A 27,285-nucleotide genomic window follows, 5' to 3' on the forward strand; every position below is an offset into this window, starting at 1 on the left:
TTTTTTTGGACTAACTGCCCAAAATCCAAAGATATTCAAATTACTAACAAAGAAAAGCTGCAATATTCATATTTGAGCAGCTGGAACTCAAGCATTTTTGGCATTGATTTTGGGGTGAACTGTCCCTTTAAGTATCTTAAAAGTGTAAAAATGTCCATTGGTTGATGAGATGTCTTCAATGTGATCTCAAACACATTTCTCCAATTATAGATTAATCTTATTGTTTTGGTCAAAACATTATTAAGAGAGCCTGCGTGAAAACGGCACAGATGGACACATTCGCACAGTGATACACACAGAACACACACTCATGTCTTCACTGGGACTAGACTGTGGTCATCTGAAAGTGATTAGCTTCCTCTCTGAAGGCTTCCCCCTGCACAGCCCGGCTCCCAGGATCCAAACCTGACAGGCTCCATTACGATCTCTATTTTGATTTCGCTGCAAATCTGTTCGATTCCATCTGGGCCGATTAAATCCCAGCTGAGGCACAATAGCCTGTCCAGCGGCATTTATTTTGGTTCAACAAATCAAATAAATTCCAAGCTCTGAGATCACTTGAAACAGAGCTCTTATAAATACATAGAGCCTAATCCTGATGTGTACATACTGGCAGATGTTAGGTCAAAGGACAGTCCAGACATTTTAGTTTATAGCAGGCCTCTCTTTTCATTGCAACCGACTGTCTGACACATCGGCTTTACTTCAGTTATAATAAAGATCCAAAGGAGAAATAAAGGGAAAATCAAGATATTCTCATAATTTAGCAGTCAGATTTATCAACTATAACATGTGTAATGCTTCTGTGGATGGACGGAAATTACGATTTGAACAAAAAAAAAATAGTCTGCATAGAGTCAAGTCACCATGATACATGCACTTTGTAAAATGGGTTTAGACAAAGTTTGTTCCATTTAGCCCATTAGCTAAACAAAATGCCCTGACAAAGACATTTTATCCTACAATATTTCACCGAGTCTGTGAATCTCTCTCTTCTTTTTTTTATTTAATAAAGTCATTTCTTGGCTTCCTGCTCTGCTCTTGACTCACACCAGCCTCAGAGGCACTGTTACCATGGTTTCCTACATCCAACGTTTTTGTCTTGTTGATTACAGCCAATGTACTGTACTGCAGAGTTTTAAGAAGGCTTTTTATTCGGGACCAGGTGAACAGCTATCATTCGTAACTGAGCGTATTACAGATCCATAATTCATCACGCAGCTCTCTACCTGGAGTCCTGCCTCTACAAAGTATTTATATTTGTATCTTTAAAATATTTATTTGTGTTATAAAAGAAATTAATTTTAGCAAACAAGGGACATCCACTCAGCTACCCTTAAGTGCCCTTGCACTAGAATTTAGATTATCTAGATTATGAGCATCCAAATTCCAAACAATATATAAATACTACATGCTGATCTTCATATTACATTGTTTGGCAGTTAGTAGACCCATGCACTATAATTATGTATTATCAGGATATAATGCCAAGTGCACAGCTGCAGACGCCAATCAAGATGAAACTACTACCAGTGATTCCAAATTGTAACATGAATGAATGGCATTTTAAGTGTAGTCGCAGTGGAACTGCACACTTAAACATATTTTCTGAGTTGTAATCTATATTATTGTACTGTGATAAAACACATCAGTGATAGTGTTGATGTGACCAGGACGGTCCTGATTTACAACCAGCTGTCCTGAACCCTGTCCTGTTTGTCGCAAAATTAACCTTTATAGTAACAAGTGGTATGAACAAACTATTAATCTGTGAAAATATTCTGATCAAATCACTTCAGTTCCTGAAGTTAGTTATTAAAATCTAGTATTACTGATGTGTTTTCACTTGAGTATTGCACTGATTAGACTCATAAATAACAGACTGTGGATGTCATTCAACCTGTTTTAAACCAGATGACAGAGAGTGCAGCCACCACTGCAGGAGGAAAAATATCTCAAAAATGTGTTTGCAAGCTCCTGCAATGTAGCGACGATCTTATCTGCTGAAAAAAAATGTTGATCTTCATTACATAAATAAGAAATTATTAGTTATAATCTGATGTCACTGTAAATTATTCAAATTCAAATAAATTAATCCTTCTGCTATAACACACTCACCCCTACCTCCCCCTGAGTTTCACCAATTTTTTTATCTCATCACCTAGCTGCTGTTAAAATCGACATTTCATAAGTTGAAGATGGTTTAAAACACCACCTGCTGTTTAAAATCATCCTGAAACCAGCAAGGCCAAAGCTGAGATAGAGTCGGCCATTTGGGACTAACTTGCCACATGAAATTTATATTTAATTTTTTTTTTTTTTTTAAAAAGCAGGTTAACGGCCTCTAATCGGAGCTGAGCGGCCCACCTCCCTCAGACCTTCAGTGGGAGCCTGTGAACAGTGCTCATTTTCAAATATATGCTGATGGAGACTCATCACTAACAGGAGTTTTCAGTGTTATTTGCTAACTTTCTACTTGGTATTTTTACATTTTTACATTTTTACATTTTGACATTTTGCGGCCATAAAAGCTCGACCAGACGACATTTTTCCCATTCATGATGATGCCATGATAAACAGCAGGACTACAGCTACTCCCCCACAGATGCACACCCGCTGCTGCATTAGCCTGGCTAGCTACAAAACACGTCCAACACAGGAAGTTTTACAAAAAGGGCCACAAATGTGCTGTGAAAGCTCCAGTGGACTGAGTTTCCATTCTTTCTCTGCAGATGCAGAGACTGACAGCAGCTGCTCATTGCTGGTAAGCTCTGACAACTAGACAACACGTCACACATTAAGTAGCCATGAGGCCATTCCTCCTACAGTGGCTGTCCTGTGCCACCCAACCCTGTCTCCATCCTCAGCCCCTTGCCCACTTTTTAGCATTTTTCAAAATGATGCGGTGGGTGGAGTTCTGGGGCTCAGATCTGGGGGTACAGTTATACTTTAATTTTTTGTCATTTTTCTTAAGTAAATGTGAAAACATTGTAGATATAAAAATAGTTAATTATGCGTGCCTAGCATATCAACACTGTCCTTGGGAAGGTACTGGTAATAGGCTGACTGCCAAAGAGAACAGCTTCAGTGTTGAACATGGTGAGAAAGCTAAAATGTACTTACTTTAAAATGAACAAGGTCACCACAGCTTTGGACGGCATCATCTCCAGCCTTATGATTTTTACCCAAAAAAGGTATCAACAGAGGCCCAACAGGTCCTCTTGACCTGAAGTTGCAGGCTTCACTAATTTCCAAAAGAGGAGAACTTGGGAGCAAGGTCCTGCAAAATCTTACAGTAATGTGACTGTAATCAGGTTTAAATGACCAGTCGCTTGAAAAAGGACCACTTTTCGTATGATTTATTGGTGTGATCAGCACAGTCTGAGGAAGGGGCGAACAAGAGGGGGAAAAAAAGAGTGACGGGCTGTAGTATGATTCATGTGTAATTCTGCCAAAAGAATTCAGCTCAAGGAAATTACTAAATGTTTATAATATGGAGACATTCAGCATCTCTCTTTGCCTTTCTTCCTCAATGTCTGCTGTTTGCCTTTGGCTGGAAACTGACTTTTGACTGATGACTTTGCATATTGTTATTACCATCCTGAATTTCCAGTTTATTGTTTCTGGAGGATTTAGCTGTAAGCTGCAGACCAGACATCGAACATATTAGTACAATATCCATTTGGTAATCAGACCCTTCAGGCGGTTCACATGTCCTCATCAATCAAAATTAACCAAACAGTTTAGTTCCACTCCCTTATGAAGCCCTGTGGAAACAGGTAATGACCACGCCCAGACACTGCAATAACATGATTATGGATAGAGCATAAAATTTAAAGTTTGGCTTGTATTGGATGTTTTATAGCCTGCACTTTGTTCTTCATCCTGCCATACCAAATCATTTTTACCTGCATTGTCAGAGCTGACCCTCCACTGTTTGTCTGGCCACTCGCGTCAGGTTGCACCTATGTGACCTGTCTATATTTAAAACCATTTCATCCACAAATCAAAGCCCTGTGAAAGTCCACATAATCTGTGTTGACAAGTGAAACAATAAGTGAGATCTGTAGCGAGTGAGCGTGAGCGTTAGGCGCACTGTGTGAACACGGACAAAAATAGACACAAAGAAAGGAAAGTACAGCACAATCAGGTTCAGACAGCCCGACATGTTTGTGCAACACAGAGCTTTTCAGCATTTCCACGCTATCTCTTTATCTGTTGACAAAACAGGTATGAGTCAAAGGTGCAGTACTCTTTAACTGGCAGACTCAGCTTTAATTTGAATAACGTGAGATTCACATGATAAGAAGAGCTGAACATGGTTTCAAACACAATGATGAAATACTGCAAAATTACACCAACTAATTTAAAGGAGAGCAAACAAGAGCAAGCAAACAAATCTGCAAGGCTGAGCTAAATGCTAATGTCATCATGCTAAAATGACAATGCTAATATACTTAATCTTAGCAAGCACAGCAAGAGCTGAAACAATAAATCAATCAATGATAAAAATAAGTCGATCCATAGGAATATAATCGGTAACTAGGTTGATGACTAATTAATTGTATAAATGCTTCAACTAAAAATGGCAAATAATATTTTAGAGCAAACTGAATATTTTGTTGGTTTTGGAGAGACGTGCAAAGGGAAAAAAAAAAACATGACATCACCTTAGATGGTGGGAATTTTTACACTAATTTCTTATATTTTTACAGACCAGAGTTTCTCAACCTTTTCTATCTTAAGGTCTACTGAAAAAAAACATGAAAAAGGAGAAATAAACTGGGCTGTGTCAGGATTTCACCACATTCTACACACTACAAAAGCATCAATGTCTGCCATTACGCATCCAAATGTAATGAATTAAGGGTCAGATGGGTTGTTTAGTTGAATATGTTAATCTAGTCTACCTGAATCACTGATCCCTCATTTGACTGCAGTTTGTGCAGGTTAAATCTATGGCCCTGATCATATTATCTAAGTATTATTATTAAAAAGTAACAAAAAGAACCAGGTCCATCCCCTCATTAAAAATTAACAAATCACCTACTGGACGTGGAGTTATTCAAACGCATAAACATATTATGCATTCTAGTTTGACCTTTTTTTATTTTTGTGAATACTTGAACACACATAACTGTCTTTGTAAATTACCCTGCCCCATAGCAAAAAGTTTTTAGCCAACCATATATCAGTGACACCGCCTCTATGGCCCACTAGATGGCACTCCGCTTGAGAATGGCTGCTATAGATTAAAATGTACTTGCTTGAATAATTGAGAGAATGACAGACAGATTAATTAATAAAGAAAAAATTATTAGTGTTAGGCCAGGGGTTCCCAATGTTTTTTTTTCCTTGGAGCCCCCCTACTTGTATAATAAAGATTCATTCTAAAACTTTACTGTCAAATTAATTGTTTTCATTTTCATAGAATCATGTGTCTCTTTTCTAGCATAAGCTTTTTTTCTTTTAACAACCAAACAGAGTAGGTCTATAATCACTCATCCTTACCAAAAGAATAATAATTCATTATCAGAGAGCTTGAAAAATCACAGAGCAGTAGCTCACTACTTAAAGTACTATTTTTGAGAGAGGAAAACACATGTATCTATTTAAAAAAGTTTCACAGAGTTTTGTATTCATTACATTCTGTATAATTTAAATAAAAATGTGCAAATCTAATCATGACAACCTCAAAGCAGACAAAGTCTTGGGCTCCCCTTGTGACTTTTGGGGCCCACCGAAGGGGAGCATTAATGTTTGTACCATACTTTCATGGAAATCCGTCCAATAGTTGTTGAGATGTTCACACAAATCCACACGCTGGCGCTATAGAAAAAGTCAGTGGATCGCCAAAATCATAATCTGGAAAGCATGAATGTCTCTACAAAATGTGACATCTATCTACAGTTTTCACAGGATGAGTGATCTGCTAGTGATGCTAGATGAAAAGTCAGGGAGCCACAAAAGTCATAGACATTCATCCTTTGAAGACTGTGAGCAAAATTTCACAGGATTCCATCCTTCATTTGTTGAAACAGAGCAACAGAATAGAGCAATGCCACTAACATGGCTATAAATCTACACGCTAGCTGTCTTCACAAACAGCAGTTCCTGTAGCCTCTATTAAAACTGCTCCCTCTGTCCCACCCAGTGGAAACGTATGTGATGTCTCTCTGCATGTTAGAATGAAAAGCACACAACGGGAGGTTTTCCCCACTATGATGCTCTACAGGCCTAATGCATCGTGTTGCCGTGTACAGACATGATTGATGTCAACACCCTCCTCTTAATCACCTGAGAGGTATTCAGCCTCCTGACAGTCTGGCAGCCATTTTGGATTCTTCTCTAATGACTAGAGAGACAGGTTGCAGATGATGTTAGCTGACGCCGGTCTCACGGATCACTACCATTCTGTCAGTGATTAAGTGACTCATCTACCTCTAGTAAACAAACCCCCAGTAGAGCATCTTGCATCCATCAAAAGATGCCTTTGACTCGCTACGCTTATCTAACTTGGAAGGAATCCATCATACCTGTACAAAACGGTGGATGCTGTGTGGTCCCGCGGGAGTTGTCCCATAAACAAACACACTCTGTTAAGACCGCAGCCATACATGTGTAAAAGAGAGCACCGTTGCTTTTTTGACTGCAGAAAGGTATAGCATTCCCATATGTGTTCTGCTTCAGGGACATAAAACTGAGAACACTTGGAAGTTATTTGTGACCTGATTTCTGGAGCTTCCACAACAAACTTGACAAAACAGAAATGCTGAAAAGTGAACTACTAAAAAAAAGAAACCCAAACCCTCAAACTTATGGTTTTACAAATTTGGAAATAGTGTTTTTGTTTCATAAAGTTGGTAAAAGGTGGGGTATTAAAGTATAAATATCTAAGACCCTAGAGTTCAGAAATGAGTGCTGCAGCCCAAATAGTGAGTTGGAGCCAGAGCTGGTGCATTAAATAGGTCAAATCTTTATTTAACACAGGCTGTAGGGACAGAAATTACATGAGCACAAGACGAGCACAACATAGCCACAATAAGTCCCACACATTTTTAATTTTTTTTACTGCCAGTTGCCAGTTGATGTAAAGCTAAGTCTGTTATCCTGAAAACAAAAACCCACTGCTCTGAAAATACACACTCTATTAACATGTTGCTCAATTTAACAGTTATAAACATCTACTCCTTCTAAAAGATTATTATTGATTTCTTATGATGGATAAACATACAATAACTCATTTTGCAAATATTCAGCATTAGAGTAGAAACCTGTTATATATTTACTGTAGTAAATCATAAAATGAACAGCATATGTTTGCAGAAACTAAGGAAACATGCTAAGCTGACATACTGACAATAATGCTAGAGTTGCTTTGAAATTTCCATCCCAGACTGGAATAACTGTTTTTTTTTTTCAGGATAACGGGCTTAGTTTTACATTGACGGACAACTGACAGTAAAAAACAGCTGATCAACTTACAATGCAGGACTCGTTGTCACCTGTTATTGACAAATTACAATGTTGCACTCATCTTGCGCTCCTGCAGTGTTTCTGCAGCCTGCCTGAGCTTTGCTCAAGTCAAGGGAGGAGGAGGTGGGGGAACAACTTGCTTCAACCATAGGCTTTATATCAAATAGGGATTCAACCTATTTAATATACCATTTTTAGCTCACTATTTGAACTGGAGCACTCAGGTTTGGATGCACAATTGCTATATATTGCTCCTTTAGTACAGTAAATGTATCACATATTTCTCCTTTAAGGTTCAAGGTATCATACTGCTTGGAGAAATATAGTCAACAGAGTCATTTGTGAAAATACAGCTGACAAATTGTGCTTTGAAAACAGTTATGTTGCTTGAAACATATTACACACTTGAGGAAACCTTTTATAAATCCCTCTGAGGGCTAATGTGTCTCAGTGTAGCGCCATAGATCCTCAGCGGCACAGGCTGTTCTGTACAAAACCCGAGCAAGGCACTTTAGTCTTTATTGATAGCTGCGTGAGTAGGACAAGTGTGGTGATGTAACAGATCTTTCTTAAATTGCATGGGCAGCATTGTTGGTCTGGACAACCCCTGCGGCTCAGTTTGATTTCAGCAGATTAATTTAGCTTCCTCTCTTACGCAACACCATCTCAGCTTTCAAGCTGTCTCACTGATCTCAGGATCACCTTTGACTCCCTGCATGGGTGGCTAGCTGCTGAACTGCACTCCCTTGATAGCAGCTTAGAGAGGAAACAACATTGCTCTTGAAAGGCTCCTTAAACATCAGAATAAGACCTGATAGCAGGAAAGCTGTTTGGCAGCAGGCTGCACAGGTGAAAAGGCAGTGATGGATAGCGGCTTTGATGAATTCCTTAACACAGCATGTAAGGTTGTAAGAGATCAAACAGACACGACAGTATGAGAATCCTGCAGAGCATGTGTTGGATGTGGATTATCCACAGGCTAAAAAAAAAACATCCGACTACTAAAATAGATCTTCTTCACAGTAGGTCACTGCTACTGAATGACAAAAAACAAGTTATTTAGAAACAAATGGTTTAGACAATGAAGCAATTTTATCGTGGATTCAGAATGAATTTTATAGGCTTTGGTTTTATGAATATCCATCATAGGAGGGATCACAGAAACCAATGCTTCAAGCCAAACAATCAAAATAGCAATGGCGCAGTGTGCTGGTGCCGCTGTCTTCAGTAGACATTTATACTCAGGTGGTGTTTCGCAAAAAGACTGTGACAGTTACGGTAATGTGTCCTGGCATGTGAGCGGGGACACTCCTATAATTAATCCATGAAATATTAAAAGCGAGGAAGCTATTCACAGAAAGGATGTGATCAGATACAGTTATGCTACAGAGAGAGTGTAGGCTGGTTGGTCCGAGCTGACGGCTGTATCCGCTGGGGGAATGAGGTCACAACACAAGAATGGTTCAGCTTAGAGAAACAATGGTTAAATGTTTTGTGAAATCTGTTATCAGAACCCACATATCTTTATTTTCTCAATATAAACTCAGAGGGGAACTCCAGCTATTTAGCACCACTGCACTTTCAAGGGTGGGCTGACTCAAAAGAGACAGATTAAGAAAAGAAAGGTCTAAATCAAAGCGGCAGAAGTCATGATGTCCTGTTTTTTAAAGACTCGTCTGGAGCAACTTGCGGGGATAGTCCAAATACATTAGTGGTTTTCCGAAGTCACTAAGGTAATTACAATGTGCATCCACAGGTGCCCTTATTTGTGTTGTTTTCTCCTTCCCCGTAGTCTTTTGCTGAGGTTGATCAGGCTGATCTTGACTTTCAGAAGTTTTCTCACCATTCTTTCATAGCACGAAATAACTCTTGACATCAGGAGACGACGACACGCACTCTGACGTTACAAAATAAAACCTCAAGTTTCCCCTGTTCTTGGCAGGAGTTTTCCAAAAACTCTGTTTTCAGTAGCCTAAAATGTCTTCTGTGTGTAGATGAAAGACCAGAATGCATCGACAAAGCCGTGTACGCGTAGACTAGAGGCTTAGACAATTCCCATAATGCAACTTAAAACTGTCTTTTATAAGACCCTTACTTCCTGATTAATGCCAATATCTTGCAAACCCCACATCTCTAGTTTATAATACAGCCTCTAATTTATGCAGATTTTGAAATGTTAGGCCCAGGTTGAGATATTGACATCATCTGGGTTATTTTCTCAGACTTTAAAGGGGAACTCAATTTTACACATCAAAGTCTGCTCAGAGGTCTCGAAGAGAACCACTGCATATGTTCAAAAGTTGTTTAAAGCCTTTTGTGACTGAAGAAGGAGCTGGGTGAAATCTGATAGAGTGTTGGTTGGGGCCAAAGACTACAAGTTTGAAAATGAAGGAATCTGTAGCTCGCTCTTCATCTCTGCTTGAGAGTAGCAGCTCAAGGTTACATTAGCTGCTGCTAGCAAAACATCCGTTGTGTGGTATTGTGGGTAATATAGGCTTCAGGTTTTGACAAGGACGAGAAAGTGTGGATCTATTGCAATGGTTTTGACTTGACTAGCAATGTTCAATCGGTGGAGCACTCTTTTTAAAAGCTGCCTTCAGGGGCACAGAAGACATTATGAAACTATTTTACAGATTGAGTAATGCTCTTGGTTGCTGTCAGGTGAAAATATATCTCTATATTTCAGTATTTTAATATTTCTCATAAATTAATGATATTGATGACCATTTACATCTGACTGTGGGTTTTTATAAATGTTTATATAATATTTGACCAATAAAATGGATTTAAAAGATTCAAAAGTGACTAAACATCTTAACACCGGCTCCTGAAACTGGAGGCAAAACCTCATAGCTCAATCCCAACTCCATCTTGAATAAAGTGTTGTGTGCTACACATGGGAGAAGTTAGCCTTAAAGGCTTTCTGTTGAAAAGCCTGTGAGAGAGCTTTCTGCTTCACTTGCAAAGTTTCAGTCCATCAGCAACAATCTGTAAAGTTGAGTGAGTTTCCCATAAAGATCTTGCACAGAGCCACACCCTGTGTCGATATAAATAGCTTATTCTGAGGTAACGAAAACACAGCAATTCTGATTTTACACAAATGAAAACATACCTATGAATATTATATTCCATTTCCACCAATAAATCCCTGCAAATCTTATACTCTGGACCTTTAAAACACATTATCACACTGACTAAGTCAACAGTTTTACAACTTATTTTCTCTTATATTCTCACTGTCTTAAACATTTATCTCAGAAGTCAAATCAAGGTCACCTAACCAAGCCATTTTCTACACTCCACAGAGCTTATTCACAGCCCCACGCTCCATTTGTCTCCTGTGAAAGAAAAAAAAAAAAAAAAAACTGCAGCAGATCTGTAATTCCCACCTGGACAGATTATGTGATAACAAGCCCATAACAGGTGAAATTTGGCTCAATTTATCAGCTGGTGCAGCATTAATTTCAGACCCCAGTGTAAGCATCATTAAGAATCAAAATGCACCCTTCTGTTAAAGGAAAATGTGCACATGTGCCAGTTCACAGCACCAGACTTTGATGTGCCCGCCCATATTTCAGAGACTAAGTGTTTGCTGAACTGCAGCCAACTGCCGAGACAATACTGGGCCTTTGAGATATACCATGCTCTCAAGTAGTGACGCTCTTGGGCTATAGCAGAAAGCTGATAGCCAAGTGATCCTTCAGTTGACTGAGGGCTAAGGCTTTTCGGTTTAAGCCATCAATGTGGGGATGAAGGTGATCGATGTGGGAAAACCAGAGAAGAAACAGCGGGATTTAGGGCTGCTGGCCTTGTTCACATGCAAAAACAACTCCAGCAATACATTGTGGGAAACTTTGACTTTAATAGCAAAATGGATAGGTTCTGTTATTATACCGTACCTTTTCTGAAAGAGGTTCCGGTTTAAACACAAGAATCCATGTTTGGGTTGATTGCAAGACGATCATATGTCGCATGAAGTCGGATTCAGACTTGGATCCAAAGAGTGAGACATTCCACTGGCCTGATTGTCTTGGAAAAAACACCCCAGACATGTCATTACCTGACATCATCCCGCCTCTTGTCTGTGCTCTTGGGATGACCAACACACTCCTCTTGTTCTTCGACAAGAGCTGTGTGCTGGTCAGCACCGCGAGGCCACTGAACCCCAGATAGTCGCACTCTGGCGCTGGATACCGAACAGCCCATCACGAGATAGCACGCTTCTCGCTGTCAACCACACCGCGAGAAATGAGGTTAAATGGCACTATCTCCACAATATGGGAGCCTCTTCTATTTTTATTAACAGCGCTGACAGCTTCTATTCTTTGGAGAGAGGCAGCGCAATTCTTGGAAATGGTTATAAATAAGTACTGAGGCGTCCACAAGGATTCCTATTTATCTATTCTGCATAGTTTTGTATTGTTTTCAAAAATGGGAGACAGCTGTTTCTTAAGCATGATATGTTTCATAAATGCATCTCAATCTGCAATCCAAACATACTTCAGACGATTCAGTGTGGTGAAAAACCGCTGTTAATGATTGGGGCGGGGGGCCAGTTTGCTCTTAATTTCTTTGATGTAATGACCCTTTAAACAGCACGGAGAACTTGTTAGAGGGGTTTCAGACATTTTGAAATTCCCCCTTCAGGGACATTTCTTTGATACTAACAACCGTGGTAACTATACAATCTACCTAATCTCCCACCATCTTTTTCCACTGAGCTATTTGGTTGGAGTGGGAAAAGTGGAGCAGCTGTGTTGTGTGTAACATCACCTTTTAACCATTCACACTGAAAAAACATCAGATGCAAAATGTTTTCCAGTGGCAAAACATTATAGTAGCAAGACTGAAGAGTCTACAGCACGTGTCAGATTTCCAGGCCTGCAGGCAATATGATTTGTGCAATACAACTCTATGCCGTGTTACAGAAGAGGTGTCCAGAAGCTACACGTCCCAGAGTGCATCCTGATTTTGTTATCCATGCACTAAGGGTGTTCACGTGATAAATATCAGTATATGCTAGACAGCATCTCAATATTTTCTTTTCCAGCAGTCTTTTCCAGCCGTGGCACTCCAGCTGAGTGGTTGCAACTAGTAATGTTAATAGTAGCAGCCTTGCAAAAACTGAAGGAAAAGAAAGGTTGACGCAGAGGGAAGGCAATTTAATGAGAGACGGGAAAGTGAATATATCTTTGTGCTTAATAGAGATTTAGCTATGGCTTCTTTGTAACAAGGCAGCGGCAGAGCCAAAGGAATAAAATGTACGATGGTGCTTTGACATCAAATACAGAGCCAATTATGCTAACCTTAGCCACCAAGAAAGGCAACAAAAAAAATCTAAGAATGAAAAGACAGCCTTGGTTCTGAACTGAATATGTTCACAAAAGTTACAGCAAAAAAAATTAATGAAATGAAAGCTGGATTTATTGAGACTTAAGAAACATCCAGTCATCAAAGTATATTTCAGTTGGTGCTTTTTGAAGCGGTGTATTCTGAAGTAATGCAAACAAAGTAATGCCCTTGACACGTTTTAAAATAAACTGTATAATATTTGTACATTTGTACATTTGTCTGGTTGTTGTTTTTTTTTTCATGCTTTCAGAGCTAGTTATTAATCAGTTATTACTAAATCCAATCATAATTGAATGCAGAGGCAATTGCATAATTTGATGACAAGTACAGACATGTCTTACATAGTCTTACATTGTCTTATATAGTCTTACATTTACAACTGGCCTTTTTAGGGAACTCATAACGATCATGTAACCTGGGATGAAACTGAGCTTGGCACCCCTGGTCTACAGTCATGATAGCAGTTTTTGAGGCTATACTTATGTACAGCAGTGCTTTGAGCTAAACGCTAATATCAGCATTCTAATAGGCTGATGTTTAGCATTATAATGTTAACACTTCTAACATCTTAGCTTAGCATGTTAACATTTTAGCACTAAACACAATGAACAGCTGGAGCTGATGGGAATATCATATGTTTTACAGGTATCTGGACACAAACAAACAATTACTGGACAAATTAAAATTCAGAGGATCAAGTCATTCATGGAAATCCATCTGATAGGTGTTGAGATATTTCCATCTGGACCGAAGTGGTGGACCGACTGACTGACACACTGACGGCATCAGAGGCACGGCACGAACACGGCTACAAATCTCTTTGTATCCCAAAAAAAGCAAGTTCACAATTCAAACATATTAATCATTTCTCTGAAAGGACCTGGTTTGAAAACACATGGCTCACCTAGCAGCTGGACCCCCCTTGTGAGGCCGTAGATGTCTATGAGAGCCCACAGAGGTTCAGTGACGTGTACCCCGCTGAAGAACAGCATCGGGCTGGAGTCGTTGATTCTGTAAAACACCCGGCCCTTCTTGTCCACCCAGAAGGCAATGACATTTCCCTCATTGGAGAGCTCCTCTGGAAGGGCCTTCGCCCAGAAGCCGCTCTGTGAGACCAAGTCTGGGCAAGCGTACTTTGGCAGGGTGTCTGGGTTGATCCTCGATGGGTCTTTGGATGTAAAGCCAAGACGCAGAGCACCGCTCCAGCAGCACTGCTTTTTAGTGATCTGGGGAGAACATATTTTTAATTAATGAAGATAATCAACATAAAACAAATTTTTACATTCTCTTTCGTCTTTATTCTGCAAACTATAAGCTAAAATAGTACAGCTACTCTAGCTGCTCTGTGACGATTAACTTTGGCACAGTGGTGCTTCGAGCTAAATGCTAATGCTAACATGCTCATAATAACCATGCTAACATGCTGATGTGTAGCAGGTGTAATTCAGTTGTGTGTATTTAAAATGTTCACCATCTTATTTTGGCGTGTTAGCTAGCTAACATTTGCTAATCAACGCTACACAAAAAGGCTGAGTGATGGAAATGTTGATGGTTTTGGTCATAAACCATGTAAAGTTTTTGATAAATTAAAATTTTAAGCTGTTGATGGCACCAGGTGAAACATTAAAGGCAGAATATGCATTGTTGGTAAGCACACCATTCAAAGTTGGCCCCTCCTCCCCAGTTCGACAAAGCAGTGAATCGGAGAGATAAATTGTTATTTTCTGATAGTTTCACAGCAGTATGTTGTAAAGAAAAAATCTCTGCACAATGCCAAAAGCGATTCTTAATCCTGTTGCTGTGTCCTGTGTATATGTGTGAATTTATCGCTGTAGCTCTCACAGACAGAGAGCAGAGGAGAGTGATGGAGACACGACGCCCCACCACACTGTAAGTAATGAGTTAGAGGGATTACACTGATATGATTGCGGTTTTTTTTTGGTTTTTTTTGGAAAATCCTGCATAGTATGTTTTTAAAGGATAACCGAAGTTATTAGAATTCATCCTGGGTGGGGGGCAGATGGTGTCTGTTAAAAATGCCTTGGCAATTCATCCAATAGTTGCTGAGATATTCTGTCTGGATCAGCACACAGACCACAATTGCCATCCGTAGTGCCAAGCCATCATCTTGGCTAAAATTCTCTAAAATAAAACTAGCACTAGTTACCTTGGTATGTTAATCACCTGCAAACGATTTTTGTCTTATTTCGAACCTCTATTTACTTTGCATTTACCGTGCCAGATAACAGTATTCCTCACATGGCAACGCTTGCCCTGCTCTCTCACTTTCGAGACATAGATGGCCTGATAGGTGAAGTGGAAACTTGTTCTAAGCTGCTGCTGCTTTGGCCCACACAAGAGCAGAGAGAGAAAATAGAGAAAATCAAAACAGGAGAGCAAAGACGGGGGATGAGGAGAGAGCGAGAGACGGTGTGAGAGAGGAAAAATAAAAACACACTGAGAGAGAACATTGGTTTACTGGATCAATGTTATATTAACCCAAACTGGGTCAGATTTTAACCCAGTGATTTTTTTATTGTGCAGAATGCTGGAATTTTTCAGTTGACCGTCATTTTTTCATTGTTTACAGATCGCACTGACTTGTTTACACAGACACTAATTTTCCACTGTTATTCTGAATGTGACAATATTCCGAAGGTCATGTAAACAGCATATTTTGAATTAAGCCTTGTTCCAAATGTGGCATTTTCTGATTAAGAAATGCGATACACTGATATTACTGGGGTTTTAGGAGCATTCTTTCATAAAATGGGTTTTTTCCACAGTTTTCTACACACCGCCTCTTGTCTGTATATGGTCAGCTTCGTGCATTGTGAACAAACTAGCAAACAGTTTGCAAGGCTGCTTACACAAAAGAAAAGCCCACATTTTTGGTCAGAAGGAGAAACACGTCTACTTTTAGATTTTATGAAAGACTTGGTTATCAACAGGTGTGCGACTTTTTCAAGAAGGTGGTTGAACAAATGAAAGAGGTAGGCTGTGTTGTTGTGTCTGTGTTTATTTGATCATTACCTTAATCTGAATATGCACGGCTGCATCCATGTAAACAGGAATATTAGTGGAATATCATTTTTTATTAACCATGCAAACAGCTTAGTCAGAATATTGTCATTTTTGGAATAAGGGCAAAAACCAGAATGTTTTGCGCATGTAAACCTATTCATTCAGTAAATGGTCAAAATGAGAATACAGTAGGGATGGGAATCTCAATTCGATTCTCAGTCATAGGGCTACAATGTGATTATAAAACGATTATCGATGCATGAGCCTTAAAGCCAGGGGCACGAGTCAGATTCTATCCATTTACAGTAACTACTCAAGATAGGTGCTTGCTCAAGAAGTAGGCTAGTTTAGGAAGTAAACACAAGACATGTTTGTGTCCAAGTGATTCACAGCCCAGTTGGTTATGTGGAAAAGCAAATACAGGCTGTCTTACAAAATTGTTGCAGGCAATCATAATGTAGAGAGCTTAGTTTTTAATTTTTGATTATTGACTTTTCTACATCGATTCATAATATTTCAAGTCAGAATCTTCATATATCTAAGAATGCTCGCCATAAAATCCCACCCCACACCTGGACGTGCCGCACGGCACACTGGTTGGGAACCACTGATATAAAATAAGCAACTGGATCACAGCTAGTGTATTTTCTTTTTGTTACCTTCAGCCGAACTTGCTCATACACAGCGATGGGTCTATTGCTGAAGGTGATGGCGTTACAGAAGCTGGCCTGTCTCTTGACGGTTCTCTGAGACATGTCCATGATAATCTGCGAGCCCTTGGTGCTGGGGTGGAAGAGCAGTGGGAAGGAGGACAGATTCCCACATGGCTGGATGGGCAGGCAACGCTTGGTGGGCTTGTGGTGGCATCGGTGGGATGTGGCAGGAAACGGGCCGTTCAGAGAGTCTGTGTGGAGAACGAACAGCGGTCGCTTAGTTTGGTGCACAGGTGGGAAGCAGAAACTTCATTACTGGGGCACAACTGACAGTAAAATACCCAAATTTTAGATTGGATTAGAATATTAGATTAAATAGTGATGTATCACGGCAGGCTTCACTTTAAATAATATACTGACATTGTGAGGTGGTCGCATGTCATTTCCTCTTACACATCTTACCAGCTCCTGTAACATCCAGTTAAGTAAAACTGCATTAACATAATCTAATCGTTGGCTTCTGCTTCCAGCTTCTCAAGGTAGCACAGTATGACCACACACCTACTGCAGACATGAAAAAGCAATGTGCAAGTTAAATTACATGCAAATATGTCCTTGGATGGAAAAAATACAAGTACAAGGACAGAATTGCTCCCTTGGCTACGTAATTAAGGAGAACAATGCAGCTGTAAGAAGTTCACACAAAATGCTCTCATTTCAGTAAATGGTCATTTAGCTTTTGTTTTTGTACATCTTGCCAGATTTTAAACAGGTTTGCGTTTGAACAGTTTCTTTCTTACTGTGCTGGAACACATTTGTACAATAATGAGGAGAGAGGAGGAAATGGAACAGGAGGCGGATGAAGAAAAACAGAACTGATTTGCTAAAAAGTAACATGCAGTTTTCAAAGTGAGGTCCGGGAATATTTTTTCATGTTTTTTGAAAGTTGAAACAACCAGCGAAGTGACCGTATACTACGTGTAAAAGACCTGCGTTTCTCATTCTGTGGACAAGTCAGCAATAAGAAATATGCGACATCAGATAATATACCTGAGTATCGCGACACTATGACTTGTGATACAGTATCAATTCTCAAAAATGCTGTATCATGATATTGTAGTGCATGCAGAGACTCATGGTAATGGTCATTTTATGTTGTATTTAAATCCCTGATGGCTAGAGAGGACAGTTGTGTAACTGTGACTGCATAAAACATTTTTTTTTAACTCAGATTTTATATTCATATGCTGGAGTGTTTTTATACAATCACAGTTTTCCTAAAATTAGTGATAAAACATGTAATGTATCACTCTGCATTGAATCGTAACACTTGTATTGTGATATATATTGTATTGTCAGATTCTTGCCAATACACAACCCTACATCCGATTAAACTTTCTAAATAAATCTTGCTAAAAAAAACATTTGTTTAGGTTTAGGAAAACATGATAGATTGTGCTCTACCTCCTAAAAGCAATCAACTCTGACCCCAATCAAGTCCTGTGTTAGTAGTTTTTCACATACATATGTAGTCACTGCGCTGATCACTTCACCATTGCCACCATACTGGTTCAGACAAGACTGGCCTGCGAACAAATGCATGCAAGCTTTCAGGATAAAAAGCACTATAAAGTTTACGCCTGAATATAAAAACAACTCACTGAAATCGTTTGAGTAATGTTAACATTATAGTGCTTTTTATCCAGAAAAACTGCAGCTCACCAGTTTACATCCATTTGTTTACAGGCCGGTCTTGCCAGGACCAACATGGCGGCCACTTTGATATACGATCCAAAGGCTAATGCAGTGTCAACGTATATGTCTATGGTTTTTCCCATCCTCCCTCACCGACCTCTGGCTTACTTATTATGGCGAGCCAACACGTGACACTGACACGGTATCCTCTAGTGGATCTGCAGGTCTATTACAAACTTTTGCATAACCCTTTGCTGCAACATCATATAGCATCATATAGCATCTAACAGCTAAATTAGAGCAGCAGAAAGGTAGTCGTTGAGGTCTTCATGTGTACATGTTCAGCTAGCTGATAAAGTTTATTCAAAGCTACTCTTATAACAGCATGCCATGACTGTTACATGTGATTTCCAGTTGTTGCTCATGTTTGAAGGACATATCAATCACAATATTTATGTCTGAGAGTCAAGTACACCACACTACCTGCCCTGTCAGAGTAAAAACAAGAAATCAAACACAATTGTACATATAAAATGACTGCTATTAAATGAGATTTAGTGACATTTATTGTGCTTAGCCGGTCAGAGGAAGTGGCAAAATGAGAGCAGACCCAAAGGAGAACATCTGACTCACAATATGCAGCAGTTTTTAACAATTTTTCCCATGTGAACGTACGTGAATCATGACTGCTCCCACTCACAGGAACTCATAATAGAGCAAAACATCTTTATTCACATCACATCCCTCTTTTTGGGTTTTAGACTGATAAAGAATTTGCTCAAAGTCATCACGAGCCTGATATGACACTCACTCCCCTGACATTTTGACCTACTCTCCCCATATGTGTTTACGCATTTCACTTCAAAGTACAGTGCCAAGGTCACGGTGGTGTTGTGGAGAAACCATTTTCTTACAGACACTGGATTCTCATTAAATGTAAGGCAGGATTACATGTACACACATCTCACCATGTGATTTGGTCCTCTCTACAATAACATTTAAAGGTCTAAAAGTAGCACAAAATCCAGCAAATATGTCAAGACTGGATCCAAATGAATAATTCAGGCTTAATTAACTCTTCTTCTTTTGCTGCCGTGAGAACTGCTTGTTTTTTCACACCTAAATTTGGAAGACTGTGTGGGAGATGCCTGTTTGTCAGTGAGAGAAATACAAGCCACTGCTGAAAGATAGATATTCTTTCCTCTGAGTGACCTTGGTGGGTCAAGAGGTTTATAACGTGCCCTGGAGACAAATCAATTAAGACTGTCAGGATTGGCGATGGCCAGTCATGTGATTCTGTCCTATTGTTCTGATTTCAGGGCACACATAGAGGTTTGGTGACATGATTTCCCTCCATGGGTGTGGAAAACGTATGATTTGTCGAGGTTAAACTAGAGTCTTCCCCTTCAAATCACAATCAGAGAGGCTCTGCCAAGTGTTCTGGGCTGCGTATAGTGTATTTATTAAGCTCTTCTCATGCTCCTCTTGTCCCTGCAGAACAATGTGGAATTGTGCTCTGTGCACAACAGTGGTCTTAAATGAAGTCATAACAAATCTTGCAACCATATTGCATTCATGATGTCATGTCAGACGTGATGTCTTCAGGAAAACAAAGCATGCCTGTATTGTACTCCATCAATGACCAGGCCTGAGATTGAATAGACTATTTCCTGTGAGGTCTGAAAACAGAAGCAACACTTCACAGGCCTCAGCAGATAGTGTAGAAACACTTATATATAGCATCTAATGCAATATCTTATTTTATTATCACTATATTAAATGGATAATTCAGTTTTTTTGAAGTTTGAAGTCTGAGACAACATGCTACTTTGGTTCAGATGCAGCTGCTTCTGTCTGTCTGTAGTCATCACTCTGTGGTCTTACTCAATATCCCACCCACAACACTATCTGATTGGGTACACGTCCAGGTAACAGTCAAATAAGACATGAACTTGAGAAAAAATATAGTGGTTAACCTCTGTTATTGTGAGGCTTGACTTGAATCTGAACTAATCCTTTAAAATGCAGAACACACAAAATAACACAATCAAAGCAGATCAGGAACTCCCATGTTCTGTGAGATAAAATTTCTGTTTTTGTTGAAGGAGTCTGGTTGCTTTAGCAAGAGGAATTTAATTGGCAATACCAGTTCAATTTCCTGTCTATGAAAAAGCTCACTAGGGTTGAGCGATTGGCTGAATATATCAGAGACTGTCCATTGCCAGATGTTTGGGGGCGTGGGGGGATTTCTCTCATTTTATTTTGCTAATTTAATGGTCTGCAGAGTGAGAGCTGCTACTCAGCAGCACACTCTTCACAGCAGAAACCCACTGAGCGGAGTGAAGAGTGTGAAGACAGCCTGTGACAGCGGAAAGACAAGACAGTTTTGTTTTTTCTGTCAAGTTTGAATAAAGTGTGTTTTTATTATGGATTAACAAGGCAAATGCAATCAGAAGTGCATCTTAGTTGGGTAAAAGAGACACACCTGAATTCATAAGGTGTACGGTTATATTTCTGAGTTTAATAAAGAAAGTAGGTGTAAGAATATTCATGATATTTTACAGGTTTATGTTTCTGTTTTCACGTAGCAATGTACATAGAATACATAACATTGCAAATCAGCAATCGCAAGTTGATGGGCTGATGGTGGTTGGTTGGAAAAGTCTGAGCTATCCCTTTAATATTATCTCAGGAGCAGCTTTATTTTCACGCCCCAGGCGTCCGGAAGTGTGTTTACAGCGTTCAGAGCGCAAAGAAGACTATATAAACTATGAGTTAAGTAAATAAATGTATAAATAAAAATAAAACATTTGATTTACAATAAACGTTGGAGCCAACAGTGCTGATGATACAGCAGCTGCTGAAGTGTGTTTAAAAAGTCATGCAACCTGACGGAGACATCGGGGTAAACAGTGAGCAGAGCGCTGTCATGATAAAAGAGAGGTGCCATGACAAATGTCAGCTGAGCAACTTAAGGAAGGATAATGTTACTTAATGCAGCGCCGCACACAATGTGACTGCCTTCGCTGTCATTAATTGGAAAGGACAAACAGTGCAGAGACAAAGAGTGGCCCTGGCCAGTGTCACCTGGCCTCTTACGCTCCTCTGTGTTTTATCCTCAGGCTCGGTCTCACTAAGAGGCCTCAACAGAGGCCCTAATGTGCTGTGACGTTAGTTTCAAGGCTCGGTGGCCCCCTCTCACAAGATGAGCACTCACAGGCAGCATCCTAAAGAGCCAAAGGGCACGTGTGTGTTTTTAGTTTTTGCAACTATGTCATAGTTTGTGTGGTTACAACAAGAGGTAAACAAAAGTGATTCTCAAACATTTTAAAAAGGACTTCCTGTGTGTCAGACCTGTTACTTTTACAGTACTGTTTATTTGTATCTAACAATCATTTTCATTATTAATTAATTTGTTGATTAGTTTCTCAATTAGTGGACTGATCGTTTGGCCTAACAGTTGTTAAATATGAAATGTATTTACTTCATTAAATCATGACATGAACATGATATGTAAAGATGATACACTGGCTTCTCTGATAAAAACACTACATGTGTTGTTCTCTATGTTCTCTAGGGATGGGAGAAAAAAAAAAACGGTTCTCTTAAGTTTCATGTTTCTTTTTTTGTTTGTGATTCCTAAACTAATTTTGGATAACTAAATCTAAATGTATGCAATTAACTAGCGCTTAGTCTGTTAGTAAATACTAACACATAATAGAAAACCGCTAACATGCTGTGCAATGTGATCACTGTAATATTATCTAAAATGGATCCATTTTACTTGACAAGCTGAACATAAAGCGACATGTGCGATAAAAGTTAGAGACATAGATTTCCTCTGATTTGTTGAAAGGAACTATAAGCTGCTGACCTCACATTACTGACTCAATCTGCTTTAAATTCACAGAAATTTGACAATTAGATACAGCTGCTCAACTTGTGAAGGACAGTAGGACTTGTCGCGTGTCATTGTCAAAATATAATGTTACGGTTATCTTGCACTCATGTGAGCTTTAAATCTGGGGAGGAGGGGACGGGGAAACAACTCGCTCTAACCGTAAATTTTATACTAAATAAGGATTGAACATGTTTAAGATACTGTCTATGCCTCCAATTTGTACTGTAGTGCTAATCTTTGAACACTGGAGTCTTACATATCCCTCCTTTAAAATGCCTGGCACAATTTCCAAAAGCCCAAATTGACCTCTTCAAATATCTTGTTTTCTAAGAGTAATAATCCAAAAGATTTCCCTTTTACTTTCAGAGAAGATTAAGGAAACCAGGAAACATTCATTTTTGAAGAGCTGGAACCACAGCATTTGGTTATTTAATTTAGTAAAAAATGACTCAAAAGGACTCATTCATTATCCAAATAGTTGCTGATTAATTTCCTGTCGATCAACTAAATGATGAATGAACTAATCAACTTGCAGCTCTAATAATGAACCATCAGTGCTGCTTCCTAAATGAGGAGACGCCACGAGCCAAGTCTGAAGCACAGATTCCATTGAACAAGAAAACAACAGCTGGTTGAACAAGAAAACAAGAACTTGAAAATCTCAATGTTGTGATAATCACTTAAAACTTTGAAAACACTCAACACGATAAAAAATACAATCATGCAGGGTTGCCAAATAAGGAGGACTGAATGATTCATGTCCTTGTGAGCTGGTCAGGGCCCTGAAGCATAACATGGATTACATTTTCAGGGCCTCGACTGAGATCTTGTCAGAGGGCCAAGAATGTCTATCAGCGCCTATATTGTTACTTCACACCAGTGGTCCCTAACACTGAAACTGGAAGAAGGACTATATGGATTGGCCTGCGTCCATCCGTCCAAATGGGATGTTTACACTTGGCTGGCTGTGTACTATAATGGCTATCAATTAATATCATCAGAACAGCTCAGAATCAATCAACATCATTATACAATATGTCCGCTCATGGAATATTAAGACATCTAATCATCAGTGAACACAACGTAAAAGTCACTGAAGGCCAGCTTCATCCACTGAGCAAGTAGGGCTTGATATTTTCATTATAGATCAAACTGATGACAGTTCTCTTCTTCTAATTAACTGATTGATAATATGGTCTATAATATTTCCTCAACTCAAGGTGACATCTTTATATTGCTGCTTTTGATCAACCAATAGTCCAAGCTGGAACCCAACAACATTTTGCATTTTTGCTTTAAAGATTTAACTGATTCTCAAAGTATTTGCTGAGTAGTTTTCTGGCAGTTTACTTAATTGACTGTTGCAGTTCTTCAATCAAATTTTCATCTGAGTATAAAGTAAACAATTAATTTACAGACGTCTGACTAAAACAGCAACAATGAATCAAACACACTTTTCAAACTTATTAGTTTAGTTAGTTAGTAATGGTAAATATGTTAAATTATAAATGTGTGTTGGGCTGCAGCTAACAATTATTTTCAGTTAATCTGCTGATTATTTTCGCAATTAATTAATTACTTGTTTGGTCCATAAAACGTAGCAAAACTGTGAAAAATGTCAGTAGTTGTTTCCCAGAGCCAAAAAGTGACGTCCTAAAAATATTTTTTTATTTTCCACAACCCAAAATTTACTGTCATAAAAGACTATAGAACCAGAAAATGTCCACATCTGAGAAGCTGCAATCAGAGATTTTTGACTTTTCCGAAAAATTTATCTCTGAAACTGGTTATCAAAACAATTTGCAATTAATTTAATAATCAATTCATAACCAGTTAATCATTGCGGCTCTAAGTGCGTGTATACCTCACTGTCAGAAAGCAAATGAAAACAGGTAGACATTATGATTGTAATTGCAAATAACGGATTAAAAGTTTCCATAAATTAAAAGTTACAGATACAGTCAGGATATAGTTAAATTTAACAGTTTAACTGCATCTTGTATTAACTAGCTGCTGGAAAAGTTTCCACAAGAAACATTAATGTAACAGTAAAATACACCTGTTATCATCATTTGAGACATGTATACATGATCAGTTGACAGCCACAACACTGAAGGACATAAAGTTGTTGCACTCTTTGCCAACATGTTGACATTTATGAGGCCTACAAGTGTATCACTTTCAACTATAAAGACAAAAGAATAACAAGCCAGGTGGGAAAAGTTATGTACCAACTTGCTCGTCCTGCTTGATTTCTTGTAACTATAACTTCGTGACTCCATGCTTCAGTCTTTGGGGTGTTGATCAAGTGTTGATCAATCTTGATGCTATAGAGGCTTATTATCACATTTTTAAAAACACGACTTCATCATGCTCACATTTCCTCTTATTCAAAGCCAGTCGTGACTTACAGAAGGTGGTAAAAAAAAACTTGGCTAGTTTCACTTCTCATTTATTTCAGGCTGCCAGGACGCCTACAGTTCTCATGCGCACGGGCTTGAGGCTGCACAAGCACGCTTACAACTCGATTATGTCAGCTTTAATTATAATAATCACATTAATAATAAAGGATCAATACAGGAGTATCCCGTCCTGTGCTGTGATGTCTTACCGTAGAAGGTGTTTCTGGTGATCTGACCTCCCATGGCTGGATGCAAGGTGCGTTCACCTCCTCTCTAAACTACCGGCTGGATCCTCAAATATTCACATTCAGCCGCGCGTCCTCAGCGGCGACATTATACGCACGCTTAGGACGCCGTTCACAAAAAAAAAAGTCCCGACAGTAATTCAGCGGCAGGTTGTGTCTGTCCAAAGCCTCATCGACATGAAGCGGCGGGCAGGCGGCAGCCAGCAGATCCAGGACTCAGCGTCTCCCTCCAGTCCGTGCAGAGATCACGCTGAAATTAACATAAAAGGTGGTAGTGGAGGTGGGGCTTCCGTGTATCATCACCATCTTGTTGCTGCTGTTTACATTCAACCTGAGGGAAATTCAAATATGTGCACTAGTCTACAGAAGTATTTGCTTGGTGTATATTAAAATAACTGCATGTTTTTTTTTAGTTTTTTTTTTATACTATATCACATTCTACTGTGAATTCATTTAATTCATTATCTGTATATCTGTATTCTATAACTATAATAAATGACATTGAGACCTTGACTATGAACTCTGTAGAGGACCTCTACAAGCCAAACATCACCTTTATATTCCTATAGACTCTTGGGTTGGACAAAAAAACAAACAAACAAACAAATTCAATCCATTAGTTCTAATCAGAGTTTAGCAAAACTATGTTTAAAATGAGTAAATCCAGAGCAGGACAATTAAAAACTAATCTCAGTTTAGTAAATCCAAGTTTAGTGATGTAAATCAAAATTAAATAGAGTTTAATCACAGTGGAAGCTTGATTGCGTGGATTAAAATTAATAAATAAATTGAAAAAGAAATTTGAATGTTGTCAGGACATGGCTAATAAGTATAAAGGGGGGTGGGGGGTAGTGTGAACTTTCGGCTGCTCTGATTTCCTTTACAAAACGTTTGCCAGTTAGAAAAAGAAATGCTTAAAAAAAATTGTGCTAGCTCACAAAGAAAAAACGTTGCATTGTTTACTAGCTGGTTTAAGTGTTAACAAAGGTTTTCATTGTATTGTAGCTTGCAAAAAAAGCTGTATTTTTGACTAGCGAGGTAAAAAAAAAAAAAAAAAGTAAGTTATGTTTGCTTGTTAGCTAAAATGTTTTTTATATTGTTTGCTAGCTAGCTAAAAAGTTTTTTTAAGTTATATTGTTTGCTGGCTAGCTAAAAAGAAAAGTCAAAACAAAACAAAATGTTACATTGTTTGCCAGCTTCATTACCCTACTTGTGATGGCTCAGCAAAGAATTTTTTTGCTCAGTCTGTCTCAAAATGGCAGCCATTTTAAACCTCTTTAAGTTTAAATGTAATCAGAGTTTTAAGGTGGCAGGGGTGGGGCGCCTGGATAGCTCAGTTGGTAGAGGGTGCGGCCGAGATGTATGGAGGCTGTGAGTCCTCTGCCCTCGTCTCGGCCCTTCGCTGCGTGTCATTCCCCCGCTCTCTCTCTCCCCATTTCCTGTCACATCTTCAGCTATCCTGTCATTAAAGGCATAAAATGCCCCCCCCCCCCCAAAAAAAAAAAAAACATAAATGAAAAAATAAGTGACAGGGTTGAATTTAATCTAGTTTAAGAGTAAAAACTAAAGTGAGGTTAGAAGAGATTTTACACTAGTTTAACAGTTTGGTGCAACATAATTTAAAGTTAAACCGTGATTTTAAAAAATCCTTTTTGGTGCAACCCTGCCTTAGAGGACTCTCCCTGTGTACATATAATACTCCTGTAGGGACTTCTGTCTACAACAGCGATACTGTTTTGTTTTTTTTCTATTTATGTGATCTCTGATCGTCGGTTGTATCACCACTCATGTCCTCACTTCCACAGTTCCTGCACTCTCTTGCTGGAGATGCACAATCTTTATGAAACAGGTTGTAGTGGGTTTTTCCCTCCTCACCCGATGAGAGAAGACAAACCTGTTTGCTGCCCCCACCCACTTTGATCTCACCTTTCACTTTTGAACAGCAGCCCGGTGTTTGTCTCCATTTGCATTCATATGAAAAGGCTCAGATATTCCTAGAATCACTTGAATCAGTTGATGGGAAAATAAAAGTGCAGGGAGGAAAATTGTCTGACAACAGGGTCTAACATTTTCAGTTATTTTGGCAGAAACCCTCTGAGAACCACTTCAAGGACCCATCTGGAAGGAATGAATTGAAACTGACCGTTGATACAGAGATGTCACCCTGCATGTTTTTCTTCCAGCCACTGAAGATTTAAGGGCTTGTTGGTTTATGTTCATCTAAATCCAGTATCTTTACTCACCACTGAAGTGTTTTCAAGATTTACTTGGCAGCTTGTTGAAAGATGAATGCTGATACATTATGACTTCATGTCTTGGCGGTGGAGTTGCCACGATGACCAGGCAGAGACACCACTGACTTTAGGTTTGCTGTGATAGTGAAGCTTGGGAGGCTGGGTAGTTATTTAGCTTTTTTATTTCATAACAAAGAGAGTTTTATGTCCTTCCTCTTTTCCTTCAGACAACTGGTTGGACTTTGTCTGAAGTGTTAGGGGTTCAGAGTTGGCATGATGGCCCTGGTCCCTACCGGGCACCTC

At 39.1% G+C, this 27,285-nt stretch overlaps 1 protein-coding gene across 1 annotated transcript in view; it reads right to left on the reverse strand.

Annotated features, from left to right (window-relative positions):
- LOC146315501 (E3 ubiquitin-protein ligase NEURL1-like) overlaps nt 1–24,970 on the reverse strand; it is a 42,046-nt gene extending 17,076 nt beyond the window's left edge. Inside the window, exons 1-3 of the mRNA XM_084736346.1 lie at nt 24,713–24,970; nt 16,512–16,756; nt 13,733–14,054 (exon numbers count right to left, since the gene is read on the reverse strand). Of these exons, the coding sequence (XP_084592472.1) occupies nt 13,733–14,054; nt 16,512–16,756; nt 24,713–24,746 (601 nt within the window). The 5' untranslated portion in view covers nt 24,747–24,970. The remainder of the gene's footprint in view (nt 1–13,732; nt 14,055–16,511; nt 16,757–24,712) is intronic.
- Between the last annotated feature and the right edge of the window lie 2,315 nt (nt 24,971–27,285).

This window comes from Lutjanus erythropterus, chromosome 14 (assembly GCF_056507025.1).
Source record: "Lutjanus erythropterus isolate fLutEry1 chromosome 14, fLutEry1.hap2, whole genome shotgun sequence".
NCBI lineage: Eukaryota > Metazoa > Chordata > Actinopteri > Lutjaniformes > Lutjanidae > Lutjanus > Lutjanus erythropterus.